The sequence below is a fragment of the Anopheles merus genome, chromosome 2R (genome assembly GCF_017562075.2).
Source record: "Anopheles merus strain MAF chromosome 2R, AmerM5.1, whole genome shotgun sequence".
Classification (NCBI taxonomy): Eukaryota; Metazoa; Arthropoda; class Insecta; order Diptera; family Culicidae; genus Anopheles; species Anopheles merus.
The window spans coordinates 37,634,703-37,654,180 of record NC_054082.1 but is presented as its reverse complement, the minus strand read 5'-3'; the positions used below and the strand labels follow the sequence as shown (position 1 = coordinate 37,654,180).

The following is a 19,478-nucleotide window of genomic DNA, read 5'->3' as shown; positions in this document are numbered from 1 at the left end:
CGCCCACCGCGTGCAAGACGCTGCAAAAACAGGCACAAAATACCCGTTCCCAGGGTGGGGATGGATGGAGAGCACATGAGAAGGGATGCAAGTGGGCTCACTGTGGGCACTGGGACAGCAAAACGGTCGAAGGAATTTATCGTGGCGAATCGTGGAGCGTTTAGTGAAAGTGCACTGACACATCGGTTTGCCGCGATTCCTCCTTGATCCTGTTTCGTGATCGGCGGAGCAAACGAACTCACACAAGAAAGGGTTGCCAGTAGTCGCGGAAGCCGCCTTCGCGTTCAGGGTCAGTTTTGTGTGGTCGTATCCGGGCTACTGGGTCCCGTCCTTCTCGCTTACCTTACCCAACCTGTCACCCTGTTCGGAGGACAGGATCGTCGTCACTTTCTATGACGTGTAATTTGGCCCACTTCGGTGGCGCACCGTTCGTTCGGCTGTGTGCTTTATTTTACATTTCTCTGTTCCGCATTGTACTATTTTATTGTGTGTGTGTGTGTGTGTGTGTGTGTGTGTGTGTGTGTGTGTGTGTGTGTGTGTGTGTGTGTGTGTGGAAGTATAACTTTGCTTCGGTTCCCCTACGGATTGGCGTTCGATTTGGTTCGGTCGCATTGATTCAAGTTTCAAAATGTATATTTCGTTGACATGAATTCCATCCCCCTGACTAAGGGACGTGGGGAAAGGTGGGGTGAAGTTTGGTCGATGGTCGTCGTCGTCGACGGAAAACCCCACCACAACCATTTATTTCGGGGGATGAGACGGAATGCTTCATTAGAATTTCACTTTCACCAGCTGATGAGTAAGTCGCCCGCTATCTGCAGCGCTGGCGAACCGCTCTCTACCACACTAACACAACCCGTCTGCCGCACAACAAGGACCGGATTGTGCTGCTGAATATTTTCCTAGAGCTACATGCACCAAAACCTCGTGCGGCAGCCGGGGTAGAGTGGGTTGGTCCGAAAGATTTCTCACCACCCGCGCCATTTACATTTTTTGACAGCCATTGTGTGTCCCGTTTCTGGTCCCAGTGTGGATCATATTTCAAACCGACTCTTTACCGTTGCTGCTGATGGCACTGGAGCATTACCCAGAAATTCATACATATTTAGTATTCTCTGCATAGCAAATTTTGTCTTAATTTTATAGGGAAGGGAGAATACTAGTTACAGCATGATTAATGAGCAGCTGATGAAAATGATTATAGCAACAGAAGCTAATTGTTGACGATGGTACTATTGTTCATCTTAATCCATGACAACTACGGCCATTATGTTTTGCCGTGAGTAAGTAAGCGAATAGGATGAAGAAGGTAGGATAAGAATAATTTAGCACAAAGATGATCCACATCTGTTTCTCTGCAAAACGTTTTCTTGCTAAAAACACGTGAGCCGCTAAAGATCAGAACTAAGAGGTGTTGCGACTGGAGCACATCGTAAACAATGTCAACACGAGTAACTCAGCAACTAATCCAGTGCTCGACAACCTCATGTCTTGCGAGACGAATGCAGATCATAGCTCATAGCATGATAGGCACAAATCTCAATGTAATAGCAAGACAAATACCACATTATAGGAGGTTAGATTTAAACCTAGAACAAGTCGCTACAAACATATGTAACTGGTTTATATTTCTATTGACCTAATACTGTGTAACTTCTAAGAGAAAAAGCTCCATGTCCTTTCCATCATTAAAATAGAAAACAAAAATAATTCAACAACCTCACGATTTGATGGTTCATCTCCATAAAGATAGAAAGCAACAGCAGTCACCTGTACTGTTCATTCACTTCCCTAAACAGCGCAATAAAATGAGATGAAAATTGCACACACTCATTTTAATATTTTATTTCCCAATCCCCTGCCATGCCGGACTGCACTGCAACGGACTTGCACACTTTCAACCCATCTGCACAATAAAAAAGAAACGCTGTACTGTGCAGCCTCAGCCGCTCCTCATTGTTTGTACAAATGCAATTAGACACGTTTTAGCATCTCTCACCGCTTGGTGCATGAACGGCCGGAGGAGAAAAAGGCCCCCGTAGGCGGTGTCTGGATCCGCCTCGGCGTGAAAGTGTCACCAGCACACCGCGTCTGGTGAGCAAATATGACAATTTTCATGTCCACCCGTGGCAAACGCACGCACGTGTCCCAACGGCTCCGGCCCATTGTGAAAAAGTGAAATTGGTTTTGTTTGACCAATTGTTGAGTAATCGCAGACACACACACACACTGCAACTTACCTTCCTTCTTTTTCGAGCCCTTTGCCGTCTTTCCACCTCGCCAGCACCGGATCCGACGGCTCGGGGGCATGTCATAAATATGCAGCGCGTCCGCCTGATGGAGATGGGTTTTCTTCATCGTCATTTTTCCCAGAATCCGACCGCCCCGTAGCCCCGACATTGACTGTCGCGCACTTTTGTACACTTCCGCCCGGCGTGCCGCAAGGGTGTGCCGGGTGCAGCGATACATAGCATTGTCTTTTCGAGGGAGGGTGTGTACCCCCAAGTAAAGGTAATTTCAAGACATAATGTAAACCACTCGATCGGACAAACGGCGGGACACTCGGAAAGGTTGCATACCGGGGGCAGGATATGATATGCCTTACATAACGCAACACCGATCGAAAGTGAGAGCAGGCGTTGTTCTGCTGCTGCAAAACCACTTGGGCATACGCCCCATGCTCAGGTGAAAAATGATTTTCGATTGCTTTTTTATCCGTGCGAGCGGTGCGGTTTTTTGATGTTTTAAAACAGAATTAAACCCTAAAAAGGAAGGGTTTCAGGCGCAGCAAACGCGTTAACAGTTTTTTTTTCCAAACATTCATCTCGAGCGTATCATTTGCCAGTTACCGTGTAGCATGTCTGCTGCGCTAAGCCTCTCAAAGACATAGAACCATCTGGAAAGCATCAATTTTATTCAATTTATAGTGCAATAAAACATAGAATCTTGAACGTGTCTGAAACAATTAATCAAAACTACAGCGAACCTTCACTTGAAGCATCACCTCATTGTATCTTATCGTGGTCTCAGGTCAAAACAAACAAACATTTGTTTGAATGACTTCTTGGAAGAGCGCAGCGCCGGCATACAACGTGTGAATATCAAATGGACAACACAAATGGGTTTGAAGCGACATGTATGTGCATAAGGGAAATTGAAACCTCGCAATTGCCAACTCTAAGCGCGACTGTCAGAAAAATCGCAAGTACGTTTAAGAAAAATAATTCAATGCGCGGGTTTGAGCATCGAAGCAGACAAATAGGCCATCATAAAGAAGAATGGCGAGACCAAAACAGACGGGTGCAAAGAGATTTAACAGGCGTAGAATAAGCTCCCGTGTTGGTGCTATGCTTTGGCACTTAAACATTGGAATGATGAAATTCACACACATACACACCATTTCAGTACATAAACTAGGAGTACACAAATTGTCAAACTCCATACAAAAAAAATGACTAGAATCGTGAAGGGCCCCATTATCTGACTTTGGGGCACCCTGAACAGTTCTTTGGACCACTTATAGGAAAAATTTATTAATACTTTTTTGAGAACATTCTTCAGTTATGCTCAGGAAAAAAATCAGTCAGATATTTCAGGCAAAAATCAGGCATAACATCAGACTGCCAGCATTGGCCGGCGACGGAGTATTCTGCCAGGAACATAGAGGTCAATCCTTGAAAGCAGCTCGCACAGTCGATGGTTCCGTTTAAGATTCCCGTGATAAATGTCAGTCTGGCGTGCTCAACACGTTCGATGAGGGGCGGGATCCCAAGCAACAAACACCTAGTCCTGTAGTCAATACGACGCGGCCAATCAAGAAGCAAAATGACCACGTAGCTTGTTAACTTTGGCCAATATGGTTCTAACATCGTTTAATCAATCGATCAATCAATCGATTCGAGGGGTCAATCGATAATGTTGGGTTTACATAAGCTAGGCTACAAATTCAGATAATATGCGAAAATATAACGTGCCTGACTTTAAGTGGACGCCACTGTATATTCTAAATGCATTTGCTCCAAATCTTTCCGTCGATTCAACTGCAAATAGTTCGAAGAAAAATATTATATTGCACGACAACCGCCAATTATTAACGAAAACATTCGTTCATATTACATCAACATCCAAACAATTGCCGTCAATGCTCAATCGATCATCATTATCACACCAATATCGTAACATACCGTTTTCTTTCTCTGCCTTCTTTGGTTGCTTTATCTTATTACACCCCATACATCAAACCATACTACCAACGGTTAGTTGCCTCCGTACTGGAGCAACTGTAAGCAAATGTATTTATTCGACACACTCTACAGCATAATTGACGATGCTCTAACCTTCCTAATACACACACGAGCACACACACAGTTGGTGTCGCTCTTACGAGATTCGTATTGAATTGCACAAGCCCTTTCCCCTATGTCCGGTCCCGCGAACCTTACCTGCACCTGCCTTGCAAAGCATGCTACTAGCTTATAATGGTATAAATAAATAAATAATCATAAATTACGGTGGGTTACTGTGGTGGCGCAATTCTTCAGAGTTTCCATTTTCTATCCACCCATTTGTTTTCGGTGCAAAACTGCGATCGTGAGATTGTCATGTGTTTCCTATCTAAATAAGCTAAATTTAAGCATGACATCCTGAAGAAGAAGTGTTCATACAGAAAGGAGACATTTAAATCAAATATTTTAATGTTAATACAAAGTTACTCAGCGCAGATTAAGGATCTCTAAAGATATCGCTTCTCGGCCTAAAGGCTAAGATCAAAGTGTAGGATCTCTAAAGATAAAATAAACGAAAATAGTTATGTTTCTGGTTTCGATCTGTTGTACTGCTACGTTTTCGAAAGCATGATGAAATTAAGTTTTTCCCCTGCCTATCGCGTTCATAATTCTTTCGCCTTTTTCTGGATTTTTATTGTCTCTGCTTCTCTTTTCGTTCTTTCATTCTCAAAGTTCTGAAGCTTAACGCTCGTAAATGCTGCATCATTTTCAGCTTCTTCGTGTTTTTTTTACCTTTTATCCCCAATGTGGTGCAATCTCCTATCTTTCAACCAACTCCTCCACCCTGTCTGTTTGATTCTCCTCTCGAAGGTTCGTCGCTTGTGCTTCTTCGCCTTTTCCGGGTTGCTTTTGCTCCCGTACACTAGAACTTTCGCTTTCTCCTGCCCAACAGCTGCTGTAGCCGGGGAGGGTTGTTGGATTGCATCGGCCGCCGATAGCCACCGTACACTTCCCCGTACCGGCTGCGGTTCGGTGGGCCGTAACTCGTCTGCTGCTGCTCTGGTGCTACCTCATATTCCGTTCCACCCCAGCCGGCGTAAGCAGTGGCGTCGTTGTTAGTGCCAGCTACACCACCATCACTGCCGCTGGCTACAACACCGCTGGCCGGGGCCGATGCTCCCGTCTGCTCGAACCGCTCGCCCCGATTCCAACCGCTCCAACCGTCCCACCCGTTGTCCTGCCGATCGAACTGCAGCTCGTCCGCATCGTCAAAGAACTGTTCCACGTTCTGCACCGAGTTGAGCCCATCGCCGTACGCAGCCACCGACGGTGTCGCATCAAAATGGAAATGGTTGCTCTCGTACCCGAGCGGGATGTACTTGCCACCGAAGTCAGCCATCTGCTGGTGCGTGTGCTGGATCTGGTGCGGTGACGAGCCAGCGTACGAGTCGAACAGCGACAGACTGGGCGCGATCGGTGCCTTGGTCGTGCTCGTGGCCGACGTACCGATCGGTGGTAGCTTCATCTTGCCGGACGGTACCTGTTGCTGCTGGTGCTTCTTGTGGAAACCGGCATCCTTGCGGATCGGAATGTGAACCACCTCCAGCTTGCTGCTTTCGCTCTTGTCGCTACTGTGCGGCTGTTGTAGCAGCAGCTTCAAAGCAATCAGCGACGACACAAGCAGAGACTTCTTGCTCAGCAACAAAGATAGGGCCGTTGCCATTACCAGCTTCTTCAGAACGAAGTGCAAGAGTAATGCTTTCAGTGCCAGAATGCCCATCCCAATTGGGACCGCCTTTTTCATGTGCTTTTTCCATCCCTTTCGCTTCTGCTTGCGATGCTTCTTGCCCTTTTTACCCTTTTTACCCTTCTTGCCCTTCTTGTTACCACCTTCCTCGATGCTGATCGAGTACGATCCGTCGTCATGGCCGCCACCTCCGCCCGTCACCACAATGTTGTTGTTGCTGCCTCCGCCACCACCCTTCTTACGACCTGTGGAAGAGAGTGGTCAAAACAAACAGTACAATAAGAAAAAAAGCCCCCTGTCCGAGTAAACGTGAAATTAAATCCAATTTAAACGGGTAAATTACGAGTGAAAAAATGCTCCATTACATTACATTACACACCGCGAACGAAAGACATCAACGATTGATCAGCAACGAACCGAACGGATGAGCCGATGTGTTAAACATATCTTTTTTGTGTGTGTGTGTGTGTGTGTGTGTGCAATTCAATCACTTAACAAGTGCACGGAGAGTAAACATTAATCTTAACCGGGCCATGCAGGCGTCATAATTTCCACCTAATTTCCTATTCGAGACTATCGGACTGACTATGCCTGCAGTTACGCTCCTGTTAGCCTCGCAACGGACATATCGAACGGCGAGCAGGATTTGCTTATGCTTCGGTGCATCTAACTCAAAGCATTGTGAGTGTATCGGACTCCCCTCCGCCCATCGGCATGAACGTTTAGCGAACTGATCGTGCATGGATCGCATTCTTTTTTTGCTGCTGCTGTGGCCTCCATTTCTCTCTTCCATGCCCCTGCCAGGCAATCACGCGTGACAAAAGTCCGGTGCGTGCTGCGCTTGCATGTGAATGTTTTTGTGTGTTCAGAAAGCGTCAAGCGTTGCAGCCGTTGCGAGGGAGCGATGATAATAGCAATTATGTTTACTATTTCGAGTTTGTAGATTCTTCGGTTCGCAGAGAAATTCTGCATGCTTTTAAATGCACTTCAAATAACGGGCGATACCGAATCGTGCGGTAGGTGAGTGGAAAATTTGTTATTTTAACTTATGGTTCATAGATTTTTCCTTTTTAATTCATACTTTATACCATCAATTTGAGTAGATTTTAGGAAAAGAATGGATGAGTATGAACCCCTAACTCTAAGCATTATATTTCTTTTGTACATTTTTACTGTTAAGGATTTTTTTTAATGAGTATTTCACTCAACCAATGAGATCTGCCATTACTAGTAGCTTAAGGTTAAAAGGATGTAATAGGTTACATTTAAGTGAATGTTATAATAAATCCAGAACTAGTAGCTTTTATTTAAAAACAGAAGCCGGAATTATTTAAAACAAATTGAAACAAATTATAATTTAATTCAATATACACGCAACTTATAATACGGTTCTCGGTAATGTAAATCTTTACCAAAACATGATGTATAAAAAATGAATTTAATGTGTTTGGATACATAAACACATAAAAAAAATATATCATATGAAAAGCTTTAACCAACATGTTAAACATGACAAAGTTTACTCAAAGATTTTTTTTCATTTTTACGACCTTAATTCAAACTGAGTATTTATTAATATCACTGTTTGGAAAAGCACACTACTGAGATCTTTGTTTACTGGCTTCACTCTATTATTAACTCTCATGTCATTGAAAATATCACTTTAAGTTCCCGTATTTCATTATGTAAATTTGAAGCTTCACTTTGAAAAGAAATCTATTCGACTCCTTTTATGACATCTTAAGGACTAAATCAAACAAACCATCGCATTCACCTTCAGCAATGGCCGTTATATCCTGACCCGGTTCTGTTTCCAGCGATGATTCTTCTCCCTCCGCCGACTGCTCCTCGTCGCTAGCAGCAGCGGTATCTTCGGCCATATCACTCCTTTTGATCAGCCCATGCTGTATGGCAAGTTGACGTAGTGATCGTAGATTGTTGCGTATATCCGCACCCTGCAGACTCGTTATCCTTCGCAATACGTCCAGGTATGTCGCACTGCCCACATCACTCTTGACGTTCGTCACGTTCCCCGAACCGGCCACTAGCACGACCACACTCGATAGCAACACTATCACCGCTAGCAACGAACACCGACTCATCGTTTTAGGCTCTTCCGTTGGCACTAGAACAATTCGATTGAATCCCTTTTCGGTATTTTTTGTGGCCCTTTTGCTGCAAATACCACACACCCTCGGTTTCGATCGGAACGGGCTGGTATCCCGGTCCGCACTGGTTAGCAATCGGAGGTGAACTAAAATCGCAAAACTGCAACAATCAATAAAACCTATCGCTGTGCAAAAAGCAACTCGTTGCGCACCTCCATTTTTCGCGCACTAGATTGCATCTGCCACGCAGTTTTCTCAGCAAAAGCAGACGCGGACCAACCACCCTACGGACCCTCACCCAGTTATGCATCGGAACGCCCATTCCATACAACACGCAAACGCTCAGGATGGGCTCTCTGTTACGCAATTGTGCAATCGTTAATTGGAAGCCCATTTTTCTGCGCTGATAAGACGAGAAAGAGAGATAGAGAAACGGGCGTACACAGCGCCATCGTTGCGTGCCATTATCCACAGCCACAACCCGGCACGTGTCTGCACACTCGCTGTGCAAATGAAGAGAAATGAAGAACATGCCACGAATGAACACTCATCACAACGGAAGACATTGTTTCACGTAATTGGCGAGCAGTGTTCTGACCACACTTCCGTTACTTTGAAGCTGTGTTTTAACAAACAGGAGAAAAGCAATGCAGGATCCGGAGTAGTGCACGCCGAGGTTTACCAGAGAAAGTACGTTACTTTTGCTGCTGTGTTAACTGCGGTGGATACATTGCTGCAATGCAATTGTTGGACTCATGAATTAATGTATTGATTTAGTTTTGCCGTTTGAATTGAAAGATGTTATATCTTGTTTTTGCTCGGTATAGATGTACAGTTATAAAACAATTATAAAATACTCCATGCGTTTTATTGATTCTGATGAACAGTTCTATTTAGTTGCTTTTTAATTTATTTCATAAAGTCTTATTCTTTGCGCTACAACCTTAGTCCATCTCGGCCGGGATCGGCCAATTTCAGTAAGCCTAATAAAATAAATAAATACCCAAAATTACAAACCCGTTCCCTAAACGATCTGACCGGCCTGAATGAATAGATGATATTTTAGAAATATTCGATTCAGTAAGAAACAGTTTGTAGCTTAAATGTTTTCTTTTATATAGGTAATATGTTTAAAGTGGATTCGTGGAAATTTTGGACTCAAGCTTCGTTTGGATCGTTCCCCGTAGCAAGAACTAACTATCCGGCTGCGTGGTACTTGATAAGGCTCGAAAGCCTGTGTATGCTGGCATAGCCACTTAGATCGTTACGCGAAAAAGAGGATGTGGTAATAGAAATAGTTCTTTGAAGATGTAGTAATAGAAAACTCAGCTTGTTCAAACGCAACAGGTAGGCAATATGTACTGCACGAGGATTGCATACGTTTCAGGGGCACCGCATAAAACATCGAAATGGTCGTCGCATATGGTTTCACATTGAGAGGATCATGGACATAGTTTTTATTTTCTTGTTCTATTTCTCATCATTGACGAAATATTTAAACATAACGTGATGTATTTTTCTAAACAATTACGAGATTTACTCTTGTTTTTACTTATGACATAAAGGAGCACGCAATATTAATAAACTAATTAATTTAGTAATACCGGGTTTACCTAGCCAATCGGGCGTCGTCAAAGCGTTATCGGTCGCCGTAAATACTTTTTCGGGCGACGTAAACCCTCAATTGGGCACTGTCACTTCTATTCGGGCCTTGTGAAGTATGAATCGGGCATAGTGCAGAATGAATGCGCCCTACTCTATATTTTCTTGCTTTCTAGTTGTAACACAATACTTTTTTGCGAGTAGTTTAACTGATCTGTAAGTAAATTCACTATTTTTAAGTTAAATTACAAATAAAAGTTATTCAAATTCGTTATATAATTATTTTTAATTCAAGCCCGTACAATGCAATTTGGTTTTATATTTTTTAAATAATATTATATGTTTGGTGATTTAATTAGGTTAACACTTTAAAACAATACATACTAAGTTTAACAACATGAAAACTACGTATTTTTATACAAATTAATGGATTAAACACACCGGAGCTACCGATTTGACACCTTCAAGAATAGGACACTTTCATTCTGTACTTTGCCCGATTCATACTTCACAAAGCCCGAATAGAAATGACAGTGTCCAATTGAGGGTTTACGTCGCCTGAAAAAGTATTTACGGCGACCGTTAACGCTTTGACGATGCCCGATTGGCTAGGTAAAGCCTGTAAGATTGTTCTTGATATATTAGACAAATTAGAAAAAAAAAGAAATAGACAACATTTAAGTTTGATACACGCCCGCGTAAAAGTGAACAATCAGATTTAGTGTTGGTGATAACCATCGTTGGTACCAGTGGAACTGGCCATATGCATGTAGAAATTGTGTCCTGGTTGTATTCGATGGAGTTAGACGGATTTTTCATGATCGAACTTTGTTGATCGTTTTGAATGTGTGTATAACTCCGTCGATTCTTTGGAAAATCGTCCGATGCCACCACTTACTCGTGAATGATCACGACTTCATTCTAAAACTTAGAGTAATATTCGGCCGTATCGAGGTGGTCGTTCGTTCCCGGGAACGTTCGCTACGACGCTCATTTTCACTAATTTCATAGCCCTCTATGATCAAAAATTAGAAAACCGTCTAGGTTTTGTTCTGCCCATCCTAGTGGTACAACCCTGTCCACTCATGAGCGACGAACGTTCTTCGACGAACGACCACCCCGATACGGCCGATTATCGCAAATATTTTTCCGTCCTTCTCAAACATGTTTTAGGGTAGGAGGTGGGACTTATCAGCATTATACATTATACTATTAATTGATGTAGGAGTTAATGATTCAACTAACTTTAAAAAAAAACTTATTTTAATAACAATTAACATTTCGAATTTATTACGTTTAATTTCCAGAGGCCACTGTAATATTTTTTTTCTTTTTATCAATATTTTATCTTGATGCGAAAACTTTGAAACATTAAACATGTATCGAATCATAATTAATAGAACCATTTCTCGAGTATTGATGACGATATATCAACCGACAGCATATCCCATAGAATCTTACGTTCTGCTTACCATCCCGCTTTTACATTTGCAGATAGCCTTCGTGGTCGAAATGGGCTAAATAAGTACCGGTAGTTCTCACGATACGCAGTACCTGATATCCAACGATTCGGCAATACGTGGAATAGTTAATTTGAAAGTTCTTGGAACAAGTTATACTTATTACTTACTCTCATGTCGCGATGTTACAGTCGTCATCAGCCCGCGTCAACTCGTACGACTCAACAACATGCCCGTTTAAGCCCGGGTTTAAGCCCCGAATGGACCGTTACGCCATACGTAGGACTGGACATCCTACTATGGGGGAAAATCAATAAGGTATTGAAAGCAAAAAACGCTCTACGAGCGGTTACACGATACCATAAGGTGCACTGTGTACTAATTAGATGAAAGATAAGAAATTAAGATATGCACCCAGTGTGAAGTTCAAGTTCAATTGTCATTATTTATTTAAAATCATTATCAAATACATTTATATTTTTATCCAATAACTATCTAAAATGAGTAAATCAATATTTTTTACATCCCAACTGGCCTGATGCGTCCCTATGACATGTTGCTACAACCGTTATCCGTGCTCACATCGCTGACCACACGAAAGCACACACGTGCTGAAAAGAAAATACATACCTCCACGTGTTAACGCGCCCCTAGCATGTCTTATGTTGTGCTCACCCCCTTCCCACCCATTATCAGCGCTGTCTAGCGGCTTGTCTAGTGGCCGCCAATCATTCGCAGAAATGATCTACCTTAAACCCACCGCTAGCCACCCGATTCGGAATGCAACGAAACGGAACGATTGAACCGATTTTAAAAACCAACGTGCTCTTTGTGCCACCGCCACCACTGCCCCTGTATTCAGACCACTGCTAGTACTACACCCCGCTACACACATGCTGGTACTACTTTTATGGTTCCTCTTTTCCAGTCTCCAAACCCCTCACCGCTTCGGACGCTCCAGAAGCCCCCTATTGTGATGCGATGGACCCACACAAGCGCTCGTCTACTTACCCTTTTCTACGCGTACCATCATCATATTTTTGACAGCCAAAACTGCCTTTCTCACACACAATAGCCGAACGAATAAATATGTCAGACGCAATTTGGTTTCAGTTTTAATTATCTACACTTTTCTTTCGCGCTCCACGCAGTTTTGCTTACGCTTACATTAGATAGAGGTGGGAGGGGAAAGCGGGGTGCTGGAACGCACATAACGTTTCGCATCAACCTAGTTTCCCTTGGGGCGGGTGTACGCTACCGCTTCTTCGTATACCGGGATAAATATTTAAAAAAAACCTCGACCTCTAAGCCATACCTAACCTAACCTAACAATTTTACCTCCCCTTAAAAACGCTTCCTTCCACGCAAACGTTGGACGAACCCTTTGCCGGAATGTATCTCTTTCCGAACAAAAGTAAATCGCCGAAATAGCATGCAAACCTTTGCACCAGTGGTTACCAGTGCCCTTACCGTCCCCATTTCGGGAGGCTCGCGTTTTCATCAGTTACACTGGCCCACCGGGCGGAACCCTCTGCTTACACACTACGCAATGCGTTTGCTATTTTCTAATTGACGCCGTCTGGATCACTTCTTGGATGGAGGGGCGGGAGTTACCAACGACTGTCCAGGGTCGTCACCCCTTTGCCGGTCCTGCCTATTAAGCCTACAGAAATCGATAATAAATTAGAGGGATGCATGCGACTCGCCATCTCTGCCCTCGCTCGCGACGCTCTTATTCAGGTGGCGCTCGAAGTGGCGTTAGTGTTCCCCCGGCTGCCCTGTGGAAAGAAAGCGTGCCAGAAAAGAAAAAGGAGAAGAGTTGCGGGTGAAAATCATGTTTTTTTTTTGTGTGTGCGTTCATCTCGGAAGGTTGGCTTTTTTATTGATTGAAAGTACCGTTTGGATTGAAGTTTTTGTTTGGCCCACATTAGGAGCGCGGCGACACTTACCCTACGATCGCGATGTGACGATCGCCGACACGCCTTTTCTTCCTCCAGTGCGGCCTCAACGCCCCACCGGTTGCGTGATGACAGTGATGCCGCATCGTCATCAGTACTTCTTCAAGCTGACCACGGCCGTAAAGAGGGCGAAGAAGAACCCGGCCAGCCCGGCCGACTTCACCAACAGTATCAGCCCGCCGATGATGGCCGGAACCAATGCAAGGAACTTTATCTTGTACGCGAGCAGCAGCGGAATCAGAAACTTTTTGTACTTCTTCTTCAGATGGAACTTCTTCTTGCGGCCCTCCTCCTCCTTCGCCGACACGCTACCGTCCTGGGTGTCGATTGCGTTCCTGTCGATTCCACCGGGCGGCTCAGCATCCTCAGCACCGGTGTTGTCGTCGCCCTCGTCTTCGGTGGAGGCGGAAACGTCTGGAATTACAAAACACATACAAAATACCGTACGCGCTCATGGTAGCTCATTGGTGGATTTGTGACGGGATTAACGAATCGTCTATGCAGGGTGTGATTTTCTCCTCAAAAATTGCCTTCTATTCTTAACCCTATCATCGGCGGTACGGATGGGTACGTACTTGCGTGTGACAACGGCGCTAGCTGGCCCCAGTGCCGGTAGCACCATTCTTCCCAGCCAAGCGAGTGTGACTGACCTCAATCGATGGCCGGCTTCCTTCCACACACAATTAAACCGCGGGTCATTAAGTTCCCACAGTCCCGTCCTTTTCGGCATACACCCTCCCTTCGCTCCTTTGCTTTCCGCATACTAACGGTATGGTACCACAGTCGCCGATGGGGAGAAAAGGGTCTCACCCCGTACATCCACCAACAAAAAAAGGGAAGGAGGGGGTAGAAAAGGGAAGTAGAGAAGAAATACCTTCCCAGTAGCATTATTCCCAAAAACTTGGATGAGCTACCGGCCGGAAAGGGGCCAACGCGGTAATTAAGCAACTTGAGTGCGGTTGTCTAGTCACTGCGCTACATGCAGATTGGACGAATGCTCGCCTTTTTTGGGGCTTATCTGGTTTTTATTCGCCCGGAGCGCACCTTCTGCACGTGGTGCGTGCTGTTTTCCGGTGGCGAAGTTCGTTGGTCAAACAAGCATATGTCGGTTTGTGCCTTCACTGCTCCCGCTCAGGCTTTGTGCCGTCTGTGGCTGAACGATAATTGCATCAATTTCGAGTAGGTTATTTTATTTTGCGAAAAGCTTGATTAGGTTGATTAGGTGGATAAATTAGGCATCGAGTGATTTGCCAATAGTCGTTTCCCTTTGTTAGTGGTTTCACTAACCAGTGCACCTTAGTAACGATCTGTTTTCTCGCTATAAAACAGAGCAGGAGGGAGCGTTTTGTTTAATTTCACAACCATTTCACTTTCCCTGAAAAGTATTCAACTTTCATAGTGTTTAGCATATGGTACGCAGCACATAAAAAATATTGTAGTGCTATTTAATGTACAGTCTGTTTGGTATGGAAACATATTGAACCTAATTGTGAATCAATTCAATGATAGTGAACGAGTACCAGATAGCCTCTCGTCGACTTCGTTAAATATTCAAATCAAGTTTACACTGTTACTAAGTGTCCCTCTCATACGATCAATCTACCAATGTCTATAATGCTACTCGTTGCGTGATTCTAAGATTAAGTTTTATTTAAATGAATAGAAAACGCTAGTAAAGGAGCAGCTCTTTAATAAATTGGTTGTCATTTCATCAACCGTTTTGGAAAGCAGTTCGATACTACAGATTGTCGAGAAACGGTCAGCATCCTGTTTGAAACGAACTACTTCACAAACGAAGCGAAAGCAAACTTGCACATAGTTAAATCTGTTAAATTAGGATGTAGACTCTTAAATTCAATTATTCGAGAGTACCCTACAGTCAAGTACTGTGACAAATAAAAGCAACTAAACACGTAGTGTCCTGCAATCAAAATTATATGTGATCTTTGAAATAATGCTTCCTTACAATGTTTTCTAGCTTATGAGGCTCTATTATCTAGTTTCCAATTTACATACAAATTGCTAAATATAGACATACTAATAATGGTGCAGGTTCCCAGTGTTGCATATAGGTTCAATTCATTCAAAGTTTCAATGAGGAAAATACATGTATATTTTAACACAATAAAATAATGTGCGTTTCATATCATTACTTTTATTACAAAATAATTCATATGTTTTGCTTCACTCAAAGAGATGAAAAACGAAGAAAATTTTTATCCATGACTTGATGCTTTCCTCACAGTACCTAGAATATAACCTGTTTAGAAGCAGTAGCTTTAATGGTAAGCAGACTAAACGGCCGCAGGAGGACCCTGTATTTCTGGGCCAAAGGATTACAAGTACCGCTAATATTTTAGTGACAGGGGCCTACATTTTTCAACACTCTACATCTGCCTCTGCTTAATCAGATTTTAATACTGAACTTTACGGCCTGCATGCTGGGGTTAAAGATATTTAACTTTAACTAGACGGTCTGAAAGCAAATCGAATAATTTCAATTAATTACATTTACAATTAATCAGCTCGTCTTATACTTATTTTAAGCAATAACCGCAGTGGTACTAGGTATGTCTTAGCCGCCAATGGGTTTGGCTATAAATGACTTGATTGATTTACTTATTTCAGGATAGTCGGTCTAATAGTGATTATTGCTAATTTAGACTATACGAGGCTTCAAGTCATAACAGGCAAAAGTACATAAATAAATAACATAAATAAATAGGGTAAGACATTGAAAGAAATGTGTTGCCATCCCTAGAATTTCATGTGAGCGCCGTACGTTCCCGCTACGAACGGATTCAATAATACCAGCCATTAAGACAAAAATAATTTGAAAATATCAACGTACTCTTACATTTATGGAATGGAAAAAACGAAGCTATTGATTCAATTACGCTACCACCTACAAGGACGTACATGGAACGCTTTCTTGATCTAGCTAGCATGCTTGTAATTTTGAGTGAGCTATGTAATACTCATATGGTGCAGCAGGCTGTGGCTCCGAAAGTCGTTTCTCCGACGAACAATATTAAAAAGTTATTATCCTCTGGATTGATTACTTGACAACATCCTACAATACGCATTAGTTCCCAAGAACCAAAGATAAATAGTTTAACTTTTGGACTAAGCCATACTCATTAGGGCCAAATATTTCCGTTTCCATTATTACTAAAATAAGCACAACAATAACCGCCCCTTTAAATGATCTCCATCTTATGTAACCAATATCCAACTGCTTCTAACCAGCAGGTGTGAAGCGTGCGGTAAATGCCATCACCATGACTGAGCAAACAGCAAGGCACAGTAACGGTACAAACGATTAAAGCTCACAGGTTGAGCATTCTCACTGACCAGCTGAACCTTTCATTCAAAACAATTCCTCTTTCAACCACTAGGCGCACCTTCTTCACCCTCAAGTGCTCTCTGTTTGGCCGAATGGTCAAACCCCTCAATGGTTTATCCGAAAACGGATAGCTCCCAGCAAAACCCCAACAAACAACATACACACACAGACGTATCCGTTACGTCTCAACATTCAATTACGAAACTTACCATTATCGACAAAGTACTTCCAGAAGAGGTTCTCGATCCCGCGCGATCGTTCGGCACTGCGATACAGCTCCACCAGCCCACCCGTAGTCTCATCGAGCCGACTGCCACGGACCTCGGACGGTCGCTGCAGTTCCGGCAGGTCTAGCTGCTGCTCCAGCCCCGGTGGAATTTCGACCTCGGAAAAGCGAGTCATTGACCGATTGTTGATGCGGCTCCGACTACCACCGGCCGCACCCCGTACCAACGGTTTCGCCAGCGGTTTCCGTACCGCCCAGGGCCCACCAGCAAGCGGAGTGCTGACGGTGGCCGTCCTACGCCAGGGCGCCGGTACAGCATACGGCACGTGCTGCGGTACACGGTTGGCGCTAAATTTTACGCTTTCGCTCGAACCGGCCTCCGATGGCTGCACGAGATGGTTGTGGTGCATGGCGGCCAATCCGTGGCTTAGCTTTCGTCCGCTCGGTCCGGGCACGTGCTCGGCAGCGTTGCAGCATCGCACCAGCAGCAGAGCGCCTGCTGTCACTAGCAGCACCCACACCAGATGCCGATCCTTCGAGTACATAGCATTCGCGTGGTGTTCGATTGAAGGAATACGATCCTCGGGGGTTCACAGTGCAAAGTGCGTTGTCTTTTACAGTAGCGTGGTTTCGTTCACGCTGTTCGCTGAACACACTACCAGGGAGAAACTATTACTTTGCAAGAGAAACACTAATCGCAACATTCAACCTCAAAACAGCAGACGACTAGCAACCGTGCGCATTTCCCAAAAACACATTCCTTTACGGGTTAAAAGTCACCACACTTCCCTTCTAGGGTAAAGCTCGAAATCACATCAACTCTTTACACCACACAACACACACACGGCCTCTAGCGAGCTGTTGTTTCTTTTTTTTTTAATTTTTTCGACTGATTTGTCGGTACCGTTTTTGCCAACCGTCGGCGCGACTGCCAGAACGCGAATGAGACGAACCTTTTGGGAAGTGATCTGTGAAGCTCCGGCGAGCTCGAGCGCGCGCGTTCCGGGCACACCGCAACCCGCGGGACCCGCGTGGCTGACGCGCCGGATGCTCTTGTTTTCCTCCATTGTGCTTTCTTCCATGCTTTCCCAATAAGGTTGAAAAGCCTATGTGAGCGAACGATCACACCAACACACTCGAAACACGGGAAGGAGGTGCGCAAGGGGACACAAGGTAAGGGGGAAGGTCGGTGGAAGCTAACCTCAACCGTGCTCAGAGCTGGGTAAGGCGGTTGGTTTGGTTGCCATTAATAATAAAAAAAGATACTGAACCGTGGCGGAAACACAGGCAAGAAAAACCGCACAGAACCCAGAGGAAAAATGAGAGAAAGATATGCCAAAATTGATTTTCATCTCACACCCTATGTGTCCTCCCGAAAACTGAGGAAAACACCATGTCATATCTAATGCTGGTGGCTAACTTATTGGTGGCGCTTGCTCTCTATCGGAAGATGCTCTTATTTGGTTTGCAACAAAGTTAAATCATTTTGTTTCACTTGAACCCATATTGCATCATTTAAAAATCAATTTTTCCTATAATAAAAAGATAACTAGTCATGTTTCACATTTATGTCCATAAAAAAATAATACGATTATTATTTTTTTATAGAGGAACAATGCTTGAAGCTGAATTGTAAAAATCAGCCTCATAAATACGTTAACTAGTACTAAAATAAGTGAACGAAGAAGTAAATTAAAACATGAAGAATAAAGCCCAATACGAATAAAGCCCAATACGAAAAAGCCCAACACGAGTAAAGCAAATACCAGAATAAATAAATAATAAGAATAGTAAGAAAAAAATTATATAAAAATATATCAAATTATATAAAAATATATAATCAAACAAAACTAGGATTTGAATAAATTAATAAATACTCTAATGAATGATTATATAAAAAACGATAAAAAGGAACTGAACTAAACTAATTAATTTAAAAAAAGTACATAAAAAAGTAGAAAAAAATAAACAAAAAAATCAAAAACAAATGAAACTTGATAATAAAGCTAAAATAAAGTTTAAAATGAAATAAAAGGAAGCTTTTTAGTTTATTGTAATTTGTAATTCATGATATTAAGGCCAGAGGACATTGTCCGTACTCGCTAGTGTAATTTCGATTTTCAATAGCGCATCTGGCGGTGGCTGACCGAAGCATTTTGCCAAAAAATTTAGAGCAACTTCAGAATTTTTCCATGTCTTTTACTTGGACTGGACTGGAAAAGCTTTGTAATTGATAAGTGAATATATAGTGCAAGTATTTCAGCCATTTTCGCATCGAAAAATGATGTAAATAATACTTTAATTTGAGATCCGGGACGACCATTCCCTCGATGACCAAAAAAAGCTTCCACCAGCCGCTAGTGAAAATTTAAATTATACTAGCGAGTGCGGACAATGTACCCCGGCCTTTATACATTATTATTGTATACTATAAAATATAGTTTAGGCAGGGTTTTCCCAGTCAGTTTTGAATGCAAACGTTGTTATTCACCGCGTGCAAGATGTTAATCCACATGAATCTGATATTTCATTTCCTTCATCATATTTTTTTCATTTCTTCAGCATGATTTTCAACACGTCTCAGCTGGAGTGTGTTTGACAGTTCTTTGTGATGTGTTGAAATTTAGGTGTAAAAACTGAAATTTCATTATGAAGCAAATACACCATTTGACAGCTGTGGAAAAACATCTTGGAGGCGTTGAATAATTATGAGAGAATTCGAATTTGACTTGGAAAACCCTTTAGCTAAAATCGTCCACAAATGGCTGATGGCATCCACCGAACCAACCGTGCCGTGGAAACTCG

General features: G+C 43.2%; 2 protein-coding genes across 4 annotated transcripts; both read right to left on the bottom strand.

Moving 5' to 3' along the window:
• Positions 1-4,259: 4,259 nt before the first annotated feature.
• Positions 4,260-8,207, bottom strand: LOC121589198. 2 transcript variants are annotated; one of them, XM_041907916.1, is made up of 2 exons: positions 7,748-8,207; positions 4,260-6,218 (listed from the first exon to the last, which is right to left on the bottom strand). In XM_041907916.1, the coding sequence occupies exons 1-2, from the start codon at positions 8,073-8,075 to the stop codon at positions 5,149-5,151; spliced, it is 1,398 nt and encodes a 465-aa protein (XP_041763850.1). In that variant the 5' UTR covers positions 8,076-8,207; the 3' UTR covers positions 4,260-5,148. The 2 variants fall into 2 exon arrangements, with proteins under 2 accessions (XP_041763850.1, XP_041763852.1); XM_041907918.1 differs by having other exon boundaries at positions 7,775-8,207.
• A 3,475-nt stretch (positions 8,208-11,682) lies between these two features.
• LOC121588515 lies at positions 11,683-17,602 on the bottom strand. 2 transcript variants are annotated; one of them, XM_041906548.1, is made up of 3 exons: positions 16,657-17,602; positions 13,093-13,515; positions 11,683-12,921 (listed from the first exon to the last, which is right to left on the bottom strand). In XM_041906548.1, exons 1-2 carry the CDS (start codon positions 17,216-17,218, stop codon positions 13,193-13,195), a joined length of 885 nt encoding a protein of 294 aa, XP_041762482.1. In that variant the 5' UTR covers positions 17,219-17,602; the 3' UTR covers positions 11,683-12,921; positions 13,093-13,192. The 2 variants fall into 2 exon arrangements, with proteins under 2 accessions (XP_041762482.1, XP_041762483.1); XM_041906549.1 differs by having other exon boundaries at positions 11,683-12,916.
• Between the last annotated feature and the right edge of the window lie 1,876 nt (positions 17,603-19,478).